The sequence below is a fragment of the Myotis nattereri genome (assembly GCF_964212035.1).
Source record: "Myotis nattereri genome assembly, chromosome: 13".
In the NCBI taxonomy this organism is placed as follows: Eukaryota; Metazoa; Chordata; class Mammalia; order Chiroptera; family Vespertilionidae; genus Myotis; species Myotis nattereri.
In genome coordinates, this window is record NC_138088.1 from 38,793,509 (window position 1) to 38,816,942 (window position 23,434).

A 23,434-nucleotide genomic window follows, 5' to 3' on the forward strand; every position below is an offset into this window, starting at 1 on the left:
CCCATCGTTTTTGGCCTTCCCTGCAGTCTCACCCATGGAGAGGCACCTGCATTTCAGTTCAAAACCAAATACCAGCTTTATCAGACTCCTTTATCACTAATTATCCCTTCTTTCCTATATTCTTTCCCTCCCTGATGGGCCCTTCCCCTTGGCCTATAAACATTCAAATCTCTCCCATCCTCAATTATTTTTATTTAAGGACCCTATCTCCATAGATAGATAGATAGATAGATAGATAGATAGATAGATAGATAGATGATAGATTTATTTCAGAGAGGAAGGAAGAGGGAGATAAAAACATCAATGATGAGAGAATCACTGAGTGGCTGCCTCCTGCACACCCACTACTGGGGATCGAGCAGCAACCGGGTGTTATGCTCTGACTGGGAATCCAACTGCGACCTCCTGGTGCATAGGTTGATGCTCAACCACGGAGCCACACTGCCCGGCAACTGTACCTCCTTTAAACTGTTTTATCTTCCTCCTTCTCAGCTTGTCCTTACTTCCAAAAAATTAATATTCTCCTGGTGTCTCCACTTCCTCTTTCCTATTATCACAGTCCAAGCCTGTCCTAGCTTTTTGGGAAATTAAGTCATACTTTTGGCCCATTTTAAGTTTATATAATCAGCTAAAATCTTTGGATCATTTTAAAGCAGTTGTTGCCAAGCTAAATCTCTCCCATCTTGAATTTGAGCAATCTATTATTTGAACACAAACTTAAAAACGGAAGTTTACTAACTTAATCTTACTGTTTTTTCAGCTTTGTCTCGTTTCCCATTCACTCAACCCATTGCTAAGCTAAGTTTGGGCTGTAGATCCTCTTGGTTCCTCCAGAGCTTTCCTGGACACTTGGGCTGAGAGGGATCACTGGGTTACCCCAAACTAACTTCACAGGGATTATACCCAGAGGTTCCAGAGAGCCCTTTTCTTTCAGAGGTCTGTTAACCCATCTGGCTCTATTGATAACATCCCACTGAAACTGTTCTCATGAAGGTCACCAAGAGCCTCTACGTTGTGAATTTTTTCTTTTTTACGTGTGCATGGAATCACGTCATTTGTCTCCCTTCCTTTCTTCCTTCCTTCCTTCCTTCCTTCCTTCCTTCCTTCCTTCCTTCCTTCCTTTTTTAATCTCTCAGATCTCTCCGTGCCATTTCTCCCTTCTCACATTGGATTTTTGACTCCCTTCACTCCCCTCACAGCCCCTACTCCAGGTTCTCTTACCTCCATTCCTTCCTTCTCTGGCCTCTTCAATGTTGACTCTCAAGGTTCTACCCTTGGCACACTTGGCTACTTCTCTTCTTGTGCTTGCTCTCCCGGCATGATCTCACCCATCTACCTCAGTGGTTCTCAACCTTCTGGCCCTTTAAAACAGTTCCTCATGTTGTGACCCCCAACCATAAAATTATTTTCGTTGCTACTTCATAACTGTAATGTTGCTACTGTTATGAATCGTAATGTAAATATCTGATATGCCAGATGGTCTTAGGCGACCCCTGTGAAAGGGTCGTTCGACCGCCAAAGGGGTCTCGACCCGCAGGTTGAGAACCGCTGATCTACCTATTGCAGAGATTCTCAAATCTTTTGTCCAATTCATATCTCGTTCTCAAGCTTCAGTCTTCAAAGTTCAGTCCTATAGCCACCTGCTTCCTGGACATCTCCACGAGGTAACCATAGAACTTCAATTTATCATGTTTAAAACCAAACTCCAAACTACTTTTTCTCACTTGTCCCTCTTCCAACATCCCCTATTTCATTCATTTACCCACACCTAAAATCCCAATATTCCAGAGATCTTTGGAAACAAGCCAGGGATTTCTTGGCCACTCACATATTACAATTCTTTCATTTTCTGTAAACAAACTGGATTCAAACTGTCACTAAGTGGAATGGTACATTAAGGTTGCTAATGTTCCAGTCCCATAAGACAATTTATATGTTATAACAAGGGACCTTGAGGAAACTAAAAATGCATAACAGGCGTGAAATAGATGCTTTGTATTTCCTGGTGAAAAATTATCAAATGGTGCCAGATTATAAATGTAGATATCCAAAATCACAACATTAAGAATTTGAAAGTATATATGTCATGGTCTCTACCATTGACATTATTAAAATATACTTAAGAAAAATAGACAGTTGAGAAAGATAATTATGCATGCCCAAATAGAGATTAATAAAAGAGATTGCTTAGGTGCCAAAAAGATAAAGAAAAGGTGTTTTGGAGGAAATAACAGAGCAGTGTATGCTTAGGTGTACCCTTATAGAAAGAATCAAGTTCAAATATTTGGGATAGCATTTGCAAGTAAGGTCACACAGGTAGTACAAATAATTTATATTGTGGTCCATCAGGAAGTTAGATTAAAATAGCTAGTAACAATTGTAACTAATGATTAATTGTTAAACTAAAATTTTTAACAAAAAAAACTAATAACAAAAGTAATAGTAATATAGCACATGTTATTGGTGTCCCATTGACATCCTGTAGGGACTTTCCATTCCATACATGCCTAAAAATCCTTGCAGCTTTCAACCTGAGAACATTTTCTCTTTTTCTCAACCCTGCAGGACAGGGCATAGTGCCAGGAAATTTTCACCTTCAACCAATGACAAATGTAAGTAGAAGGGCAAATATACCAATTATGGTAGACTGAAAAATGCCCTCCAAAGGGTTCAGGTCCTAGTACCTGAAACCTGTGAATATTACCTTGTATGACCAAAGTTGTAATTAAAGATCATGAGATGGGGAGATGATCCTGGATTATCAGGTGGGTCCTAAATGCAATCACATGTGTCCTTATAAGGGCTGGGGAGAGGGAGATTACACACAGACAGAAGAAGAGTAGGAGGCAATGTGACCACAGAAGCAGAGATTTTCATAATGTAGCCAGAAATCAAAAAATGCCAGTAACCACCAGAAGGGGGAAGAGACAAGGAACAGATTCTCCTCTACAGGCCCTGCTGACAGCATGGTTTTAATGATAATGATTTTGGATTTCTGCCCTCTAGATCTGTTGTCTTCAGCCACAAATTTGTGGTAATGAGTTACAGCAGCCATAGCAAGCTAATACACCAATATTTATGCTAATAAATATACCAGGGTCCTCATTCCTCAGAGGTAGCACAACTCTATGGTGCCTTCACTACACTGTCTCCTGGAGATTCACAAGAGGATGGAGCCCCACCTGCAGAGGTAACCTAGTCAACAGCCTACTCTATTACTTCACTTCCCAGTCTCACTTCTACATCCTGCTAGCAGAAGTTCCTGGACTCTTCTTCAAAGTAAATCGCTTGCACTCAGGTCTTTGTGTATTGGTTTCTAGAGTCACCATAACAATATATCACAAATTACATGACATATAACATAATTTTATTTTCTTACAGTTCTGGAGGTTAGACATAAAGGTGTTGGCAGAGTTGATTTCTTTTTAGGGAAACAGTTACATTTTCTCTCGTAGCTTCTGGTGACAACTGGCATTCTTTAGCTGGCAGGTACATCACTCCAATCTCTGCATCACTTTCTTAGGCATGTATGGAATGGAAAGTCCTTACAGGATGTCAGTGGGACACCAATAACATCTGCTATATTCATCTTTACATAGCATTCTCTCCGCTCTGTGTCTTTACATGGATATCTTCCCCTCATGTAAGGACAATCGTTATATTGGATTAAGAGTCCACTGTAAAGATCTCATCTCAACATGACTACTTCAGCAAAGATCCTCTATCCAAGGTCGCATTCTATCCTGACCAGTGTGGCTCAGTTGGTTGGAGCATTGTCCTATGCACCGGAAGGTCATGGGTTCAATTCCCTGTCAGGGCACATACCTAAGTTTCGGGTCCGATCCCTGGTCAGGGCACATGGGAGATGCAACTGATCAATGTATCTCTCTCACTGATGTCTCTCTCTCTCTCTCTCTCTTGGATCCTCCCTCTATGAAATCAATTTTTAATAATTAATAAAAATAAATAAGATAATGACGGTTAGGATTTTTAACATTTGGGGGCAGTACACAATTCAACCCATAATACCTTGACTCAGGGTCATATTCAGGGGTATCCAATGTAAGTTATCATTAATTAAACACTTTTTATAGTTCACTAAATTATTTCATATTATCCTCAATACTCCTATGAGATAAGTATTAGCTTCATTTTAAAATTCATGAATCTGGGGAGAACCAAGATGGCGGCATAGGTTAACGCCAGAGTTTGCTGCTTTGAACAACTACTTCAAAAGTGAAACCAGGAAACGGAAGGGACATCACCCAGAACCACAGGAACGCTGGCTGAGTGGACATCCTACAACTAGGAGGAAAGAGAAACGCATACGGACACTCAGAGGAGGCGCAGTGCTGAAGTCAAATTCTGAGGTGCGGAGTGCGCACGCGGAGCGGGCTGGCGGCGGAGGGCGCGGTTGGTGTTTTCAATCGGGAGGGAGTCGCAGACTCTGAGCTCCAGATACGGGCGAGTCTTTAGGGACCCAGACTCAAACGGGAGAAGCGGGACTGTCTGGCTTCGGTCAGAGCGAGTGCAGCTTTCTCTCCAAGGTTTGCAGCCATTGCTGGGACTCAGAGAGGCAGAGCTCCTGGGGACAGGACTGAGAGCCACCATAACTGCTCTCTCCGGCCCACCCTATTGATCCTGTGCGACCCGCCCCGCCCAAGCCCTGCACAGAGGCATTTGCCGGATAGCCTCAGGCAAAGGCTAGATTAGCACCTCCCTAGAGGACAGAAGTTCTCTCACTGCAGACACAGCTGATTCTCATAGCCACTTGGCCTGGAGGTCAAACCCTCCCTGGTATTAGCTACAACAATCGTTTAACTATAAGACTGCGCACAAAGAACACTAGGGGGTGCACCAAGGAAGCATAACAAAATGCAGAGACAAAGAAACAGGACAAAATTGTCAATGGAAGATATAGAGTTCAGAACCACACTTTTAAGGTCTCTCAAGAACTGTTTAGAAGCCGCCGATAAACTTAATGAGATCTACAAGAAAACTAATGAGACCCTCAATCGTATATTGGGGAACCACCTAGAAATTAAGCATACACGGACTGAAATAACGAATATTATACAGACTCCCGACAGCAGACCAGAGGAGCACAAGAATCAAGTCAATGATTTGAAATGCGAGGAAGCAAAAAACACCCAAACGGAAAAGCAAAATGAAAAAAGAATCCAAAAATGCGAGGATAGTGTAAGGAGCCTCTGGGACAGCTTCAAGCGTACCAACATCAGAATTATAGGGGTGCCAGAAGATGAGAGAGAGCAAGATATTGAAAACCTATTTGAAGAAATAATGACAGAAAACTTCCCCCACCTGGTGAAAGAAATGGACTTACAGGTCCAAGAAGCGCGGAGAACCCCAAACAAAAGGAATCCAAAGAGGACCACACCAAGACACATCATAATTAAAATGCCAAGAGCAAAAGACAAAGAGAGAATCTTAAACACAGCAAGAGAAAGAAACTCAGTTACCTACAAGGGAATACCCATACGACTGTCAGCTGATTTCTCAACAGAAACTTTGCAGGCCAGAAGGGAGTGGCAAGAAATATTCAAAGTGATGAATACCAAGAACCTACAACCAAGATTACTTTATCCAGCAAAGCTATCATTCAGAATTGAAGGTCAGATAAAGAGCTTCACAGATAAGGAAAAGCTAAAGGAGTTCATCACCACCAAACCAGGATTATATGAAATGCTGAAAGGTATCCTTTAAGAAGAGGAAGAGGAAGAAAAAGGTAAAGATACAAATTATTAACAACAAATATGCATCTATCAACAAGTGAATCTAAGAATCAAGTGAATAAATAATCTGATGAACAGAATGAACTGTTGATTATAATAGAATCAGGGACATAGAAAGGGAATGGACTGACTATTCTTGGGGGGGTAAGGGGTGTGGGAGATGCGGGAAGAGACTGGACAAAAATCGTGTCCTCACCTATGGATGAGGACAGTGGGTGGGGAGTGAGGGCGGAGGGTGGGGTGGGAACTGGGAGGAGGGGAGTTATGGGGGGGAAAAAAGAGGAACAAATGTAATAATCTGAACAATAAAGATTTAATTAAAAGAAAAAAAAATTCATGAATCTGAGGATTCGATATTATAGGTTAGCAAAGTCTGTGTTTACACCAGGCAGAGAATATAATAGGTTGTCCATCCAACAGTAGAGGAGTGTTTTTCCAGCAAAAAGGATCAAATGCCTTAAGCACGTTTCCTAATCTGCAATATTATAGATTGGGGAAAAATTAAAGAGGGATTTTCCTAGGGTTGTAATGCATGCTATTTTTCATTTAAGAGTTTTGTTGATGAATTAAACTTCTGAGACATGACATTTCCTCTTTTTTTACTTGCATTGGCTGTTCAGAGCCATTCTTTATTCATTGCTTTCCAAAATCTCTAAGGAAGGAGAAGTAGATTCCAAGCACAAAGTCATGTAGTTTCTGACAGCCCCTTTGGCAGCAGTAGTTCCTCACTCTCCTCTCTGTACCAGACTCTGCTAGGAGCTCTCTAAAAGAATGTTCTATAAAACAAAGACACAGTGTCTCCAGGCCTCTGTTCTAAAGCTGCAGGGAAGTATAGCTGAGCAGGGAAGAGACTGTACAATGAAACTAATGTAAAAGCGTGGTGTATGACATTCTCACATCTCCACAGTGCTGTGCCTGCTTATACTAATGTTCTGTACTCCATCATCACCAAAGCTCCAGTCTTTCCTCTGGTTACAAGTTTGGGAAAACTTCCACTCATGGGCTAATGTACATATACTCCCAAGACCTCATTTTCCAAGCTGATGCTACTGGTTATAATAAAAATCCCCTTGGACGAATAAATGGACATGTAAGTGAAATAAGTAGTCTGTCTATGCATAGATAGATGAGAGGTCTGGATGATTCAAAATATCTCTTCCTACACGTATCACACCAGGAAGAAGGTAACAGTTTGCCCCTAAGGAATGTCTTTTTGGGGCCCACTAGGGTAAAAGGACTTCTTAATATTCTTTTAAGGCCTTTTAACTTTCAGGGGAGAAAAGGGAATTGATGGCTTCTGGAGCTGGCAAAAATGGGAAGTGGAGGAGGGGAAGGATGTAAGTGAAAGAGACAGGCTCCAAAATAGCTAACTTTTAAACATCATGATAGTTTCAGTGGGCATACGAATGATCTATTTCTGCTTCACAAATTACCCTAAAATCTAGCAACTGAAAATAATAAGCACTTAGTATTTCACACAGTTTCTGTGGGTCTGGAATTTAGAAGTGGCTTATCAGGATGGTTCTGGTTCTGGGATTTGCAGTCTAGATGTTGGATAAGGCTGTGGTCATCAGAAAATTTTCCTGAGACCCAGGATTAACTTCACTCATATGGCTCTTGGTCAGGGGCCTCAATCCTTACTGGCTGTTGGCAGGAAGCTTCAGTTTCTCACTATGTGAACCTCTCCAAACGGCTGCTTGAGTGTCTTCATGACATAGCAGCTGGCTTCCCCCAGAGCAAGTTATCCAACAGAGTAAGGGGAAGGCTAATGCTTTTTAAGATCTACTCTTGCAAGTCATCACTTCCACAGTTCAATTTATTAAAAGTGAGTTACTTAATTCAGACCACACTCAATGATAGGGGTATTACAGTTTACTTTTTAAAGAGTATCAACGAATTTGTGAAACATTTAAAAACCATCAAAGTTGGGTTCAATGAACATTTTTTAAAATTTTTTATTTTTAGAAAGAGACAGGAAAGGAGAAACATCAATGTATTGTTCCACTTATTTATACAATCACTAGAGGCCCGGTGCACAAAATTCATGCATAGGGGTGGGGTCCCCTCAGCCCAGCTTGTACTCTCTCCAATCTGGGACCCCTTGGGGGATGTCCAACTGCCAGTTTAGGCCTGATTCCTACGATCGGGCCTAAACTGGCAGTCGGACATCCCTCTCACAACCCGGGACCACTGGCTCCTAACTGCTCACCTGCCTGCCTGCCTGATCACCCCTAACTGCCCCCCCTGCTGGCCTGGTTACCCCCAACTGCCCCCCCCCCCCCCCCCCGCGGGCCTGGTCTCCCCATGCAGCCTGCTGTTCAGTTGTTTGGTCACCCCTCACTAACCCCCCTGCCGGCCTGGTCGCCTCACGCAGCCTGCCGTTCAGTCATTTGGTCGCCCCTCACTAACCCCCTTGCCGGTCTAGTCGCCCCATGCAGCCTATTTGGTCATCTGTTTGGTTGTGATGGTCGCTTAGGCTTTTATTATTATAGATTGCTTCCTTCTTATATGTGCCCTGACTGGGAATTGAACCTTCAGCCATATCAGGATGACACTCTAACCAATTGAGCTACACAGCCAGGGAGTTAGTGTGTGTGTGTGTGTGTGTGTGTGTGTGTGTGTGTTGGTGATTAGATTTTCTAGCAGATGAAATAGCGTGTCCAAAGCCCTGCAACCAAAGGGTCAGAGTTTGCTGCCTGCTCAATTTCTCTCTTTTCTGACCTCCCCCTCCTTCCTTCCTTCTTTCCTTCCATTCTCCTTGAATGTAGAGAGTTAACACCTTCCTCAGTTCTTGACACATCATTATTCATGCATGTAAAGACTGTTCCATGTTTTATTTATCAGTATATTCAGTTTTATTCCCTTTTAGTAATTCTTTCTCCTCTCTTCCATAGGCAAACATTTTTTTTCTTTATTGATTAAGGTATTACATATGTGTTCTTTTCCCCCATTGCCCCCCCCCCCCCCCCCCCCGCCACTCATGCCCTCACCTCTCTGGTGTCTGTGTCCATTGGTTAGGCTTATACGCATGCATACAAGTCCTTTGGTTGATCTCTCTCCCATACCTCCACCCTCCCCTACCTTCCCTCTGAGGTTTGATGGTCTGATCGATGCTTCTGTCTCTGTTTTTGTTCATCAGGTTATGTTGTTCATTATATTCCATAAATGAGTGAGATCATGTGTTATTTATCTTTGTCTGGCTTATTTCACTTAGCATAATGCTCTCCAGTTCCATCCATGCTGTTGCAAATGGTGAGAATTCCTCCTTTTTTACAGAAGCATAGTATTCCATTGTGTAGATGTACCACATCTACACTCATCTGCTGATGGGCCGTTAGCCTGTTTCCAAATCTTAGCTATGGTAAATTGTGCTGCTATGAACATAGGGGTGCATATATCCTTTCTGATTGATGTTATAGTTTCTTGGGATATATTCCTAGAAGTGGGATCACTGGGTCAAATGGGAGTTCCATTTTTAGTTTTTTGAGGAAACTCCATACTGTTCTCCACAGTGGCTGCACCAGTCTGCATTCCCACCAGCAGTGCAGAAGGGTTCCTTTTTCTCTGCATCCTCTCTAACACTTGTTGTTTGTTGATTTGTTGATGATAGCCATTCTGACAGGTGTGAAGTGGTACCGCATTGTCATTTTGATTTGCATCTCTTGGATGATTAGTGACTTTGAGCAAGTTTTCATATGTCTCTTGGCCTTTCTTATGTCCTCTTTTGAAACGTATCTATTTAGGTCCATTGCCCATTTTTTGATTGGGTTGTTTATCTTCCTTTTGTGAAGTTTGTATGAGTTCCCTGTAAATGTTGGAGATTAAACCCTTATCAGTGATAACATTGGCAAATACGTTCTCCCATGCAGTGTTGATGGTTTGTTGTTTTGTTGATAGTTTATTTTGCTGTACAGAAGCTTTTTATTTTGATATAGTCCCATTTGTTTATTTCCTCTTTAGTTTCCATTGCCCTAAGAGCTATATCGGTGAAGATATTGCTTCGGCATATGTCTGAGATTTTGCTGCATAGGCAAACATGTTAATGCATTTAACATAAATTTTAAAAATTTCTGTCCTTTGAAAATATATATTTTTCAAATATATGGTTTTATATATGTACATGTACTTTTAAAAAAAAATCCTTATTTGTGGTTATGTTTTCATTGATTTTAGAGAAAGAGGAAAGGAGAGAGAGAAACATCGATGTGAGGAAATTCCTTTGAAGGGTATATCCAGGAGTGGAATTGCTGGTTCATAGGTTATGCATGCATTTGATTTGACTACGTCATGCCAACTGGGTCTCCAAGTAGCTGCAGTCATCAGAGGTTTTCTACTACATCCCCAGTCCTCCTCATAGAGCATCCTTGATTCTTCTTTTCAATTACTTTTTCTTTCTACCCCTTTTATAGCTCACAAACCCATTGTGAGCAAGCCACCAGGGTTCTGTTCTTCCCCAGTAGCCTAGATCCAGATCCAGTTTATCACATCCCCTTCAGGAATTCACAGTACACAGTTATATACTAAAGATAATGGCCATCTTTTAAAGGAGATTTCTGTTGTCTTTTACTAAACATTTAAAGTACTGTAAAATGATCTCTTAGCCTATAGTTGTACACTTTCAATTCACAAATATTTCTTAGGATTATCTAGTCATTAAACTAGAAGCAGGTTGAGCCAAAGAAATTTTATACATATTCTCAAAAGAAATATAAATGGCAAAAAAAGGAGAAAAGAAATATAAATGGCTATGTAATATGGAAGCCAGGTGGAGGAGGGGGGAGTTCAGATGGGCAGATGGGAAATGTAAAATTGCACAGTTTTCCTGGAGAGCAATTTGAAAATATGTATCAAACGACAAAATAGTAACTTACAGTGCAGAAACCTGACAGACATTATTTTGACTAAGTTATTAAAGTTAGTATCACCAGGATTGGAATAAACCAACATCATGAGCTTCCTGATAAAATGCACTGAGGACACAATGTCACTTTTGTGGTGTTCTTACCAAAAATGTAATACCTGAATTTAATTATGAGGAAGCAATTAGCCCAACCTAAATTGAGGGACATGTTACAGAAGTGTCAGGGTCATTCAGGATCAGCTGCATAATTTACAGAGCCCAGTTCAAATTAAAATATGAGGGTGAAAGGAACATTGGCTGCCTCATGCGTGCCCCCTACTGGAGATCCAGCCTGAAACCTGGGCAGGTGCTGGAACCCATGTGCCCTGAATGGGAATCAAATCGAACCAGTAATCTTTTGGTGCATGGGACGATGCCCAAATTTGGTTTGTGGCTGTCTCCCTGTGGCTCACCAAACAGCAGCTGCTCTGTGATCTTATATCATTCATTTCCAACGTATATCTCATCCTGTTGAGTTAATCTGCAATATTCATCCTTTCAATACTTGTAATCTAACTATAATCCACAACCTTAGTCCTAGTCATCCTTTTACCAGCTAAGGCTTTATCAGGCATGCATGGAATTTTTAAACCATTTGTGGAAGTTGAAGATGAAACTGAAATTCAGGGCATCCGGGAGAAAAGTGGGAGAGGAGACTAGACAAATAGACCATGAAGAGCTTAATAGGTCATGAAAAAAGATTTTGTCTCTATCGTTAAGAAAATAGGAAGCCACTACATTTTAATTAAGAAAGAACCCTCCCAAAGAGAACTTAGAAGAAACAGCCAAAAATGTAGAAGAAAAAAAAGGAAACAATAGAGTAATGGAAAACTAAGGAAAAAGTGTTTCTTTTAAAAGGGTGAAAGGTTAATATAATGATGGCTAAAAAAGCAGGGCACTGACATGATCAGATTTGTGTTTGTAAAAAAGTCCTTTGGCTGCAGCATGGAGAATTATTTGGATGTGGCCCCTGGTGAATGTGCAGAGAGCGACTGGAGGTTAATTCTGTCACCTGGGAATGAAATTATGGTAAATTAGTCTGGGTGGGTGGAAATTTAAGACATTTGCATTAGATCCTCAGCCCTTATTCATCTTGCAGCTGAAAGTTGGTAAGCATCTTTCAGTTATCTCATTTCAGAGGAGCTAATGTAAAAAATGGTTAGCATAGCCGATAACAGTATTATATGATTAAAAATAAAGATAGGGATAAAGCAGACTTCAATAATTACTTGGTGTGTTAGTTTCCTACAGCTGTGATAACAAATTACCACAACTTGGTAGCTTAAAACACCTAATTATTAGCTCCATGAGGAGAGGGAGTATGTCCAATCCAGGATTATCTCATTTTGAGATACTTACCATAATTACACTTGAAGAACCCTTACAACTTGCACATATCTTTTTGAGGGACAAATTCAATCCACTACACTTGGCTAATGAGATAAGATGATATAATACTGTCATTCAGTGATATATGGAATGCTTCAATAGGAGCCGATTCAGAGGAGGCATTTGTGAGTTTACACTTGGACATATTGAGCTTGAGGTGACTGGACATCCTTTTTTTAAAAGCATATGTACTAGTATTACCAGTCATATATAGGTTATATTCACTCTTTTTGTGTATATGTATATCCTATCTAATAAAAGAGTAATATGCAAATTAACCATCACTCCACAACAAAGATGGCAGCACCCATAGCGGCCGGGGCAGGACACTGGCGGCATAACCCAGGCAACACAAGCCCGGCATCCGCTCCTCAGCCGCACAGAGGGAGGGGAGGGGCCTCTGGCCAGAGGCCGGGGCAAGGGATGCTGGAGTCGTTGAAGGCCAGGCTGAGGGACCCCCGCCCCCATGCACGAATTTCGTGCACTGGGCCTCTAGTATATTTATAAGAAAGTCTTTTACAGATTGATAGTGCTGCTCCCTCTACTACTGCATTCTATTTCTGCCCTCTTTCATTGACATATTTTTAGAATGAGTGGTCTATATTTGCTGCTTCATTTTATCCACAAGTAGTGCCTCTTTAATCCTTTGCAATACAACTTCTTTGTTTATCCTGAAATCACACCTTTGAGTCTCTTCTGTACCTCCATCTTTATTCTTTCTTCCTAGATGCTATCACTCATTATGCTGATGACTTCAATTTGCATGTCCATCTAAGTTCTAGCTCAAGTTTAGACCTCTAATTAGTTGCTGGATAGTCTCAGCCTTTTACTTTACCAGATATAGTTCCCCTATTAATAAACTTTTTCCAATCCCTATTTCTTCAAACCACATCAGTTTCAATCTCAAAAGGTTTTGTAGTAATTGCTGGTTCCTCCCTCTTCTTAAACACCTCATTTCCACTCAGTGATTGTCACCCCATTTTAATCCGTTTTCACAGGGTGCTGGAATTATTTCAATAGCCCCTCTCTGCCTACTTCCTCTCCCTCCTTGAGTGATAAAGGAAATCTTTAAGAAAAGCTATGCGATGAAGTGTGGTGCTAGATAAGATAACTTGAGTAGTATTGGGGAAGATGAAGTGGAGACCGGAGGATGTTGACGTGAGGAGATGAAGCCCTAACTTGTAGCAATGGTGATGGAGAAGATGGATGTAAAAGGGTAATTAGAGCTGGAAGGATCTAACACCCTGTAGTCTCCTATCAATTAAGTACGTCACGTGCTCCTCTAAGAACTGTCATACTCCGAGGGGACCAACCAACCTCCACCATCCAGATGGCGGATCCCAGATTGGCCGCCGGAGTGGTAGGGAGAGGGCCTCTCTAGCTGGCGTCTCTATGGTTCGCGGAATCGCCGGGTCCGGGCTTGACCGGTCCGGCTTTTGCGCGTGCGCAAACCCGGGCACTGGCCCGCCCCCCCCGCAACTGCCCGAACCCGGGGTGGGAGGGGTGGGTCTGGGAAGGTTGCGGCGGTGGCCGCCGCGGCCCCGGCTCCGAGGGCGATACCCGGGCCGAGCCTGCGCCGCGGACTTCGCCGCCGCCTCCTCGGGCGGCGCTCACCCGGCCCGGATGGTGGGTCCGGAGGATGCCGGAGGCTGCTCGGGAAGAAACCCCAAGTTACTCCCTGTGCCGGCGCCCGAGTCGGCGGGCCAGGACGGGAAGATGATCCGGGCCACGGGCGGCTTTGGCGGAGGCGTCGGCGCTGTGGGGCCGCCGGAGGAGGGGGAGGAGGAGGAGGAGGAGACGCCGCCTCAGCAGCTCTTTCGGCGCTACCTCGCGGCGGCCGGGGGGCAGCTGGAGCCCGGGCTGTGCTCCTGTCCGCTCCCCGCCGGCCAGTGCCGCGCTCCAGCGCCCTCGGCAGCCCCGCACCCCGCCCCGGGCTCCAAGCACCGAGGCGCGGAGGCGGCGGGTGCCAGCGCGCCGCGGCACGGAGGCATGACCAACGGGGACTCGGGCTTTCTGCCGGGCCAGGACTGTCGCGACCTGGAGGAGGCTCGCGGGCTGGCGCGCGCCGGCGGCCGGGAGCCACGCCACCACCGCCTCCGCCTGGAGGGGCCCGGCGACGAGGGCGCGGACGCTGCGGGCCGCCGGTCCGACTGGGCCGCTCCGCTCGAGGACCCGCTGCGGAGCTGCTGCCTGGCGGCGGCGGAGGGCGCGGAGGACAGCCCCGCCAGCGCTGGCAGCGGCAGCGAGGACTGGGAGCCGCCGGGAGCCGGAGCCGGGGGTCCCGAGGAAGGCGCGTCCCCCGCCGCCCCGGCCGAGAGGACTAGAGGGGGCACCGGCGCGGAGCCGCGCTTCGGCTTCTCCGACGTCCACTTGAACTCTCGGAACACGTTCGAGGTGAGCCGCCGCCAGAGCGCCCGAGACCACCTGCCCCCGGCTTCGTCCGCCGCGGAGCCGGGCCCCGCGGGGACCTCGGCCCGGGCTCGACGGAGCGGCGGCTTCGCCGACTTCTTCGCCAGGTACAGCGCTGGCCGCGCGGGGCTCGGGGCGGGTGGGGGCCGGGCGGCGCGGGCTCTCGCTGACGCCCGGACTTGGCTTTGATTTGTCGCCGGGGGGAGAGGAACTGGGTCTGCGCGGTGCTGCCCGCGCCGGTGAGCTCTGGGGAGCGCGCCTTTCCGTTCCCCTGCGGCCTGGAGGCTCGACACCTGCCTTTCATCCTGGTTTTGTTATTCGGGACCTGCCAGCCTGGTAGTGCAATCTACAGTTTCGCCTCTTCTGAGGAAGCAGACAGCCTACTCCGTCCCCAATTTTTTTTTTTTTTATTGTACTACAAGGATGTGGGGGAAGGGGGGCAGTGTGTGTAGGGTTGTGATTGTGATAGAGAAAGGGAAATCATTTTGCAAAGCTGTCTCCGTGGAATCAAATCCATTCAAATAGTTTGGGAATTCTTGAAATTAGAAGAGGTTGTATTTCACAGCGCTTAACCGTTTTCCCCCAGTGGCCTTTATCCAAATGTAGTTTGGTGTTTAGAATTTAAAGCCAAATTACGATGTCAGTTTAAGCTAGAAAATCCCTCTTCTCGACCCTGTCAGATAGCCCTCCACTTTTTTCCAGCAACTTCATTTTAAGTTTTTACAGTATTTTTTATATCATTTGACCTGCTTTTCTTGAAATTAAATTATGGTCCTGGACACTCCAGATTTCAGAATGGGGCCTTCCTTGTTGATTTGCCAGGGATAAGTTACTAGTCAAAAAGTACTCATCTTAATGCACATCAGTGAAGCGCAAAAGCAATCTCCCTTGAGTCAGATTTTGACCCGCTTTTTTTTTTTTTAAATCTATAAGCAAATGGGAAAGTATTCCCAATTTGTAAAACCCCCTCTTTCAGAGTTCTCTCTCCTGTGTTTTTGTTCCTTTTTCAGGGATCTTCACAAACAGCAGAAATAAACAAATTCTACAGCTCAAGTTTTAGAGGATTATACAATTGGTGTGCATTGTAGACACAGTCACAATTTTCTGATTGTAATTAATATTTCTTATTCTTTTTTCTATTTTATTATCCCTTATTTTCCCAGCTTGTATAAATTTGCAAGTAAGTTATAAAATTGTTTAAATCAAGATTGGGAAATCCTAATTTTGTGTTACTCATAGGACAAAATATATAGAGTAGTAAGATCTGCATTTGTGCCTGTAGTTGCAAAAATATACTTAAAGCTTGTAGTGGCAGTATTTTAAAAGCTCTCTAGATGAGTTAAGTGTATATATTTGTGACCTTGTGTGGCCTTTATGTGCTTATTGGTCATGTTTTGATGTCAGGTGTCAGGTAATGTTAGACCTGAGAGGGGCTTTGGGGACCACTAATTCAACCATTGTACCCAGAGTACTTGCTCTACACCACCCATTGGGAATAGCGATGGTTTGGACAATGGTTATGATCTTTAACTTGGAGGTGGAGTACAGGCTAATGGGGATTATGCATTGCAATTAATGAATAATAAGGCACATCTATTATAAGAGGCTTTTATATTGTTAGCTGTAGGCAGGAATTTTGTTATAATTTAAAATTTTTCCTTTATCCTCTAGGTTAATAGGATTTTAGTTAATGTAGCTAGTTGACATTCATGTGGCCACACGGATGTGTATCAGACCACTGGGTTTTAAGTTAGAACTTAGTACCCTGAAGTTAATTTCTTTAAGCCTCATTTTTCTTAATTGCAATTTGTGAAGATTCTAGGTGTCCAACCAAAGGACTTGTATGCATGCATATAAGCCAAACCAATGGACATGGACAACAGGGGGATGAGAACATGAGTTGGGGGGGGGGGGAGGTTGGGGGTTAATGGGGGGATGAGGACATCATTTGTAATACCTTAACCAATAAAGAAATTTAAAAAAAAAAGATTCTAGGTGTCATTGCTTCCTTTATATAACCTTGATGGGAAAGGAGAGAGTCAGACAGGCACAGTTTTTCTCCTAGCGTTTGACCAAAACCTTAACTGGATTCTGAACACATTAAAGGCAGAGACTACCACATTCATCTCTGAATCTATAATACCTAGCCTAGTATAAAGAACCCCACTCAGGTTGTGTTGAATTGGCAACTTGCATGGACTCTCCCTCTACTGTTCTATAGGTAATAATTTGTACCTAGTAATTTGAACAGTCTTCCATCCCCAGGCAGAATAATCAGAAATTTTCCTTGCTCCTGCAGCCTAAGAGGCTTTTTTCTTCCTGTGCACAGGTGTTATTCTCAACTCTGAAGCTCTGAGCCAGGGCCTCCTTTGGGGACATCTTGTTCTAGGATGTATTCTCATTCTGGGGTGCAGCCCTTACCCCTACTTCATTTTTTGATGAGGAAGCTCACTGTCTAAATAAGGTAGTTTACTCAGCTAATGGCAAATCTGGGATTATAAACCAGGAAACCAGGATTCCTAGTTTTCAGTTCAGGTTTACATTCCATCACAACTGCTGTTCACCTGGGGCTCTTTTCTCTCCCACCTGATTATCTTCCATCTTTTCCTTCTTCCTGCTTCCTCTCTTTCCTGTAACAGAAATACTTCTAAAGAATAGCTCAGGTTTGTTTTACCTTAGTTAAGGGGAACATTTTACAGCAATATATCTATTACTGTAAAGTTATGTTCCATTATATACATCATTGGCAGGATATTCATTGACTGGGGCAGAAATCTTATGGGAGAGAAAGGAATTTGGTTGAGGATGGGACCACTGTCATGATCTCCTGCTTCCTCTCCCTTCCAGATGAGGTGAATTGTAGTTCTTTCCTTCTTGGGGGCTTGCCTCACCTTCACAGGGGCATCTCTGTGTTTATGGTGATTTGACAGTGGGAGACCTAGAAGTAGTAACATTCCTTCTGATCCTTAGCCCTTTCCTGTCTATAAAAGTTTTGAAATGCTAGGTAGGCACTACTACCCCCACTGTCATCATCTCATCAGTGAGGAAGAGATGAAAACTTAAAAAAAATATATTTTCTCCGTGTCTGACTCCCATCCCAACTCCTTCCCCGAGATTCAGTATTTTCTTTAATAAAAAAAAAAAATGATAATAAATAAAACAACCAATCACAAAACACTATAGGGAATAGGGACCTACATTAAACCGTGGGAAGTCCAGCTTTGGTTCAAGGAATTCATTCATGGTTTTAAGGTGGATGGTTAGAGATATGATAATATGAATATATATACAGTAGAATGGTTTTGGGAAACTCCAATTTTTGTGGGACTAAGATAATTTTAAGAGCTCATACATATCATTTTGACATGTTAAAGTGTTAATATTTTAACATTATACCCCAGTAAGCAAAGCAGACTATTCATCCAGTATTAACTTGGAGTTACTTGTTAAGTAGAAATTTTCTGTATTATTCAAAATGGACATAGATTTTTTTAAATATTTTTTATTTTATAATAGTTTTAGATTTGCAGAAAAGTTGCACAGATATTACATACAGAGAGTTCTCCCATACTGCTCACCCTTTCCCTTATTGTCAACATCATATTACTGTAGTACATTTGTCACAACTTAGAAAGCAGCATTTGTACAGTAAGTCCTCACTTAACAGCTTCAATAGGTTGCGAAACTTTTAGTGAAACGGTGCATAACAAAACCAATTTTACTATAGGCTAATTGATATAAACAAGAGTTAAGTTCCTACAGTATCTTGGCATCTCATCAATGTTATAATGAAACGACGTTATTCAAGGACCTGCTGTATATTCTGTTACTTAAACCTCACACTTTGTTTGGCATAGAGTTATTGACTAAAAGTTTTTTATTTGGGGAGAGTTGTGTTTTACTGTAAAGTAAAAAATGTTTAAAGTAGAAGGAACTTCAGGGATCACTTTATGCATTGTTTGATACCCTATGGAAAACCGACAGTGCTGTTGCCAGTGAAATATTTAAAAAAAAAATTTTTTTTAAATATATCTTTATTGATTTCAGAGAGGAAGGGAGAGAGATAGAAACATCAGTGATGAGAGAGAATCATTGATTGGCTGCCTCCTGCACGTCCCCTAATGGGGATTGAGCCCGCAACCCAGGCATGTGCCCTTGACCGGAATCGAACCTGGGACCCTTCAGTCCACAGGCATCAGACGCTCTATCCACTGAGCCAAATCAACTAAGGCGCCAGTGAAATATTTTATTTGCTAGCAGCTCTAACAGCGGTTCTCAACCTGTGGGTCACGACCATCAGAAAACACATGTAGCACATCAGATATTTACATTACGATTCATAACAGTAGCAAAATTACATTTATGTAGTAGCAACAAAAATAATTTTATGGTTGGGGGTCACCACAACATGAGGAACTGTGTTAAAGGGTCGCGGCATTAGGAAGGTTGAGAACCACTGCTTTAGAAAATGCTAGATTTTTTTCTTCTTCTTTGGAATGGGAGGGGGTAAAGGAGGATGATAGGTGTAGTAAGTAAATTCTAGTTAATCAGTGAACTAGAATTTGAGACTTGAACTTTATGACCATGAGTTATTTCTCAAAGGTGGCCAGTGCTCCACTTTGGTGAACTAATAGCCTAGTGCAATAGTTCTTAGCCTTTGTTAAACTTCAAAATCTCCTAAAAGCATATTTAAAAAAATTAAATTCTCCAGAATCCACAACCTCTACCTAGTCGAATTCAGGGTACTTTCTTTTGGCAGGTGACATCTTCAAACTACAGGAGATTGTAGTGGCTAAGAATTCTAGTTATGAAGTTAGATAAGTGCCTGGGTTTAAATTCGATTCCTAGTTGTCTAATTATGGACAAGTTACTTGACCTCTCTGGACCTTAAGCAACTCATCCATAAAATGGGGATGATAGTGATACCTACTGCATGGGATTGTCATGAGGGTTAAATGAGGTAATATTCTAAGTGCTTTGTATTTATTATATGGCATATAGTGAGGATTCAAATGTCATTATTTAAACTACAGCAAGACCACCACTGTCCCTTCCCCAATCCCATTGCTAAAATCCACTGGTTTTAAGAAAGGAAGAGCTGAAACCGGTTTGGCTCAGTGGATAGAGCGTCAGCCTGCGGACTGAGAGGTCCTGGGTTTGATTCCGGTCAAGGGCATGTACCTTGGTTGCGGGTACATCCCCAGTGGGAGATGTGCGGGAGGCAACTGATCCATGTTTTCTCTCATCGATGTTTCTCTCTGTTTCCCTTCCTTTCTGTAAAAAAATCAATAAAATATATTTTTAAAAAAAAGAAAGGAAGAGAGGAATGAATTTTATGTATACTACCTGAAGAAACATTACACAGTTTGTGTAGTAGATTTTTAAACATAATTTGTATTTTGGATTAGATGGGTGTTAAATTAGACTCTAGTGTAGTGATATAAAATTTCCAGAAGTCTTGAAGCTTTGACTAAAACAAATTTGAGAAGGAACTAAATGGAGGGAATGTTGAGAAAGATTAAACTATTTGTATCTTTTATTGTTTTAAGGACCTCTCTTAGACAGGCAAAGCCAATTTTTAAGTTTAAGTTTATGAAATGTTTAACTTGGCTTACTCATACATTTCATACTTAGTATGTTGTGGTAGGAAAGCTTTGGGGGGAAATGGAAACATTCGGAGCTTTTGAGGTGATCCATCGGTTAGCCATCTCTAAATGTGTTACTCAGAAAGGGAGTCTACGGCCATACCACCCTGAACGCGCCCGATCTCGTCTGATCTCGGAAGCTAAGCAGGGTCGGGCCTGGTTAGTACTTGGAAGGGAGAAAGGGAAAGTCATTCCCTTTGGAGGCTATTTTTCCTAGGAACTCTGTTAGCTACAGTAAGAGTTGTCCCCAGGTTGTTCTAGTTAATAGTTGCTTGGACCCTGCTCCAGTAATTCTTAAACTTTAGTGTTTTAAAGAGGGGGAGGAAGGGGCAGGTTAGGAATGCAGATGCCTTGAGCCCCCCATCTCCTTTGATTGAGTACATCTTGGGTGGGGTCCAGCAGGAATCCAAATATGTACCAAGTAGTACTTCCAAATGATTCTGATACAGGTGGTTCACAGACTATAATTACTGAAATAATTGTTGATAGGCAAGTCTCTTCAGGTAATTACTGAAAGAAGTTACAGCATATATTTCTATCTCAAATTGCTTTGTTTATTTAAAATTGGGTCATTGTTATGTACAATGTAATTGATGAGTATAGAGATACAACAGAGAACAGATACAAATACAAATGTAGAAGTATTTTCCTAACCTTCACTAGTTGAGAATTTATCTCTGCCTAATTAAATCTGAGCTTCCTTTTTTTTTTTTTTTTTTTTTTTTTAAATATATATTTTATTGATTTTTTACAGAGAGGAAGGGAGAGAGATAGAGAGTTAGAAACATCGATGAGAGAGAAACATCGATCAGCTGCCTCCTGCACATCCCCCACTGGGGATGTGCCCGCAACCCAGGCACATGCCCTAGACCGGAACCGAACCTAGGACCTTTCAGTCCGCAGGCCGACGCTCTATCCACTGAGCCAAACCGGTTTGGGCCTGAGCTTCCTTTTTATTAGTGGGAAGGGTCTTTTACTTTCATTGTATGCTGTTTAGATAGCCATGCTTGCCTGCTGTTTGATTTTAGCCCACAAAACTTTACTCAGGTCTCTTTAATGTGGAGTCATTTACCTCTCCTTATTTACAACCTAGCAAAAAGGGTGCTGATTTTCCTTCCTTCTGCTGCTGGTTATAATTCTTTTCCATGCCTTTAAAAAAAAACTCCCGCACATTACACATGGCTTATTCCCCTTTAGAATTTGCTGCTTCAGCCTTTCTTGCACTTATTTCTGTGGCTAAAAGGAAGAGAGGGAAACCCATGTGACTCTCTTGAGTTTTCAGCAGGCTCTTTCTTGAAATTAAGAGTTTACTTTAGGAAACCAAGCTACAAGTTATACACCTACTTACTTAGAGCTAGTTTGACAGTGAACTTGGTAATGTGTTTAGATTACCTTTGAATTTTGCTGTTGACTTCTCTCTCTTTTTTAAATGTTTTTATTGATTTTAGAGAGAGAAAGGGAGAGGGAGAGACAGAGACATCAATGATGAGAGAATCATCGGTCTGCTGCCACCCACCCCCTACTGGGGATCAAGCCTGCAACTCACCCCCCCCCTCCACCCCCCCCCCCCCCCGCATGTGTCCTGACTGGGAATCCAACTGTGACCTCCTTGTTCATAGGTCAGTGCCCAACCACTTAACCACACCAGCCAGGAGGTTTCTTTTTAATTTGAATTTTATTTTGGTATACTTTTCTTGGTTAAAAAATATTTCATCTGCCTGTTTCTAATCCTATACAGATTAAAACATTCTAAGTTTGGAACTGAACATGTAGTTTCGAAATCTAATTATGTGCTATTTTTTCATATTTTTCCAAATACTGTAATGTACAACTACCCATTATTTAGAATTTCCAAATCTGGTTTTCATCTAGATTATTGGTAGTCTTCTTTTTTTTTTAATTAAATCTTTATTGTTCAGATTATTACATTTGTTCCTCTTTTTTCCCCCCATAACTCCCCTCCTCCCAGTTCCCGCCCCACCCTCCGCCCTCACTCCCCACCCACTGTCCTCATCCATAGGTGCACAATTTTTGTCCAGTCTCTTCCCGCATCTCCCACACCCCTTTCCCCCCAAGAATAGTCAGTCCATTCCCTTTCTGTGTCCCTGATTCTATTATAATCACCAGTTCATTCTGTTCATCAGATTATTTATTCACTTGATTCTTAGATTCACTTGTTGATAGATGCATATTTGTTGTTCATAATTTGTATCTTTACCTTTTTCTTCCTCTTCCTCTTCCTCTTCTTAAAGGATACCTTTCAGCATTTCATATAATCCTGGTTTGGTGGTGATGAACTCCTTTAGCTTTTCTTTATCTGTGAAGCTCTTTATCTGACCTTCAATTCTGAATGATAGCTTTGCTGGATAAAGTAATCTTGGTTGTAGGTTCTTGGTATTCATCACTTTGAATATTTCTTGCCACACCCTTCTGGCCTGCAAAGTTTCTGTTGAGAAATCAGCTGACAGTCGTATGGGTATTCCCTTGTAGGTAACTGAGTTTCTTTCTCTTGCTGCTTTTAAGATTCTCTCTTTGTCTTTTGCTCTTGGCATTTTAATTATGATGTGTCTTGGTGTGGTCCTCTTTGGATTCCTTTTGTTTGGGGTTCTCTGCGCTTCTTGGACCTGTAAGTCTGTTTCTTTCACCAGGTGGGGGAAGTTTTCTGTCATTATTTCTTCAAATAGGTTTTCAATATCTTGCTCTCTCTCATCTTCTGGCACCCCTATAATTCTGATGTTGGTACGCTTGAAGCTGTCCCAGAGGCTCCTTACACTATCTTCGTATTTTCGGATTCTTTTTTCATTTTGCTTTTCCGGTTGGGTGTTTTTTGCTTCTTCACATTTCAATTCTTTGACTTGATTCTTGCGCTCCTCTGGTCTGCTGTTGGGTGTCTGTACAATATTCTTTATTTCAGTCAGTGTATGCTTAATTTCTAGTTGGTTCTTTATCACAACATCGAGGGTCTCATTAGATTTCTTGAGGATCTCACTACATTTATCGGCAGTTTTTAGAAAATTATTGAAAGACCTTAAAAGTGTGGTTTTGAGCTCTATATCTTCCATTTCTGACATCTGCGTCCTGTTTCTTTGTCTCCGCATTTTTTATGCTTTCTTGGTGCAACCCCTAGTGGTCTTTATGCGCAGTCTTATTGTAGTTAAGCCTAGATTGTTGTAGGTAATACTGGTGGGGGTTTGACCTCCAGGCCAACTGGCTGTGAGAATCAGCTGTGTCTGCAGTGAGAGAACTTCTGTCCTCTAGGGAGGTGCTAATCTAGCCTTTGCCTGAGGCTATCCGGCAAATGGCTCTGCACAGGGCTTGGGCAGGGCGGTCGTGCGGGA

General features: G+C 42.5%; 1 protein-coding gene across 1 annotated transcript in view; it reads left to right on the plus strand.

The window, feature by feature from the left end:
• Window positions 1-13,548: 13,548 nt before the first annotated feature.
• TBC1D12 (TBC1 domain family member 12) overlaps window positions 13,549-23,434 on the plus strand; it is a 73,052-nt gene continuing 63,166 nt past the window's right edge. Inside the window, exon 1 of the mRNA XM_081105332.1 lies at window positions 13,549-14,558. Within this exon, the coding sequence (XP_080961458.1) occupies window positions 13,666-14,558 (893 nt within the window). The 5' untranslated portion in view covers window positions 13,549-13,665. The remainder of the gene's footprint in view (window positions 14,559-23,434) is intronic.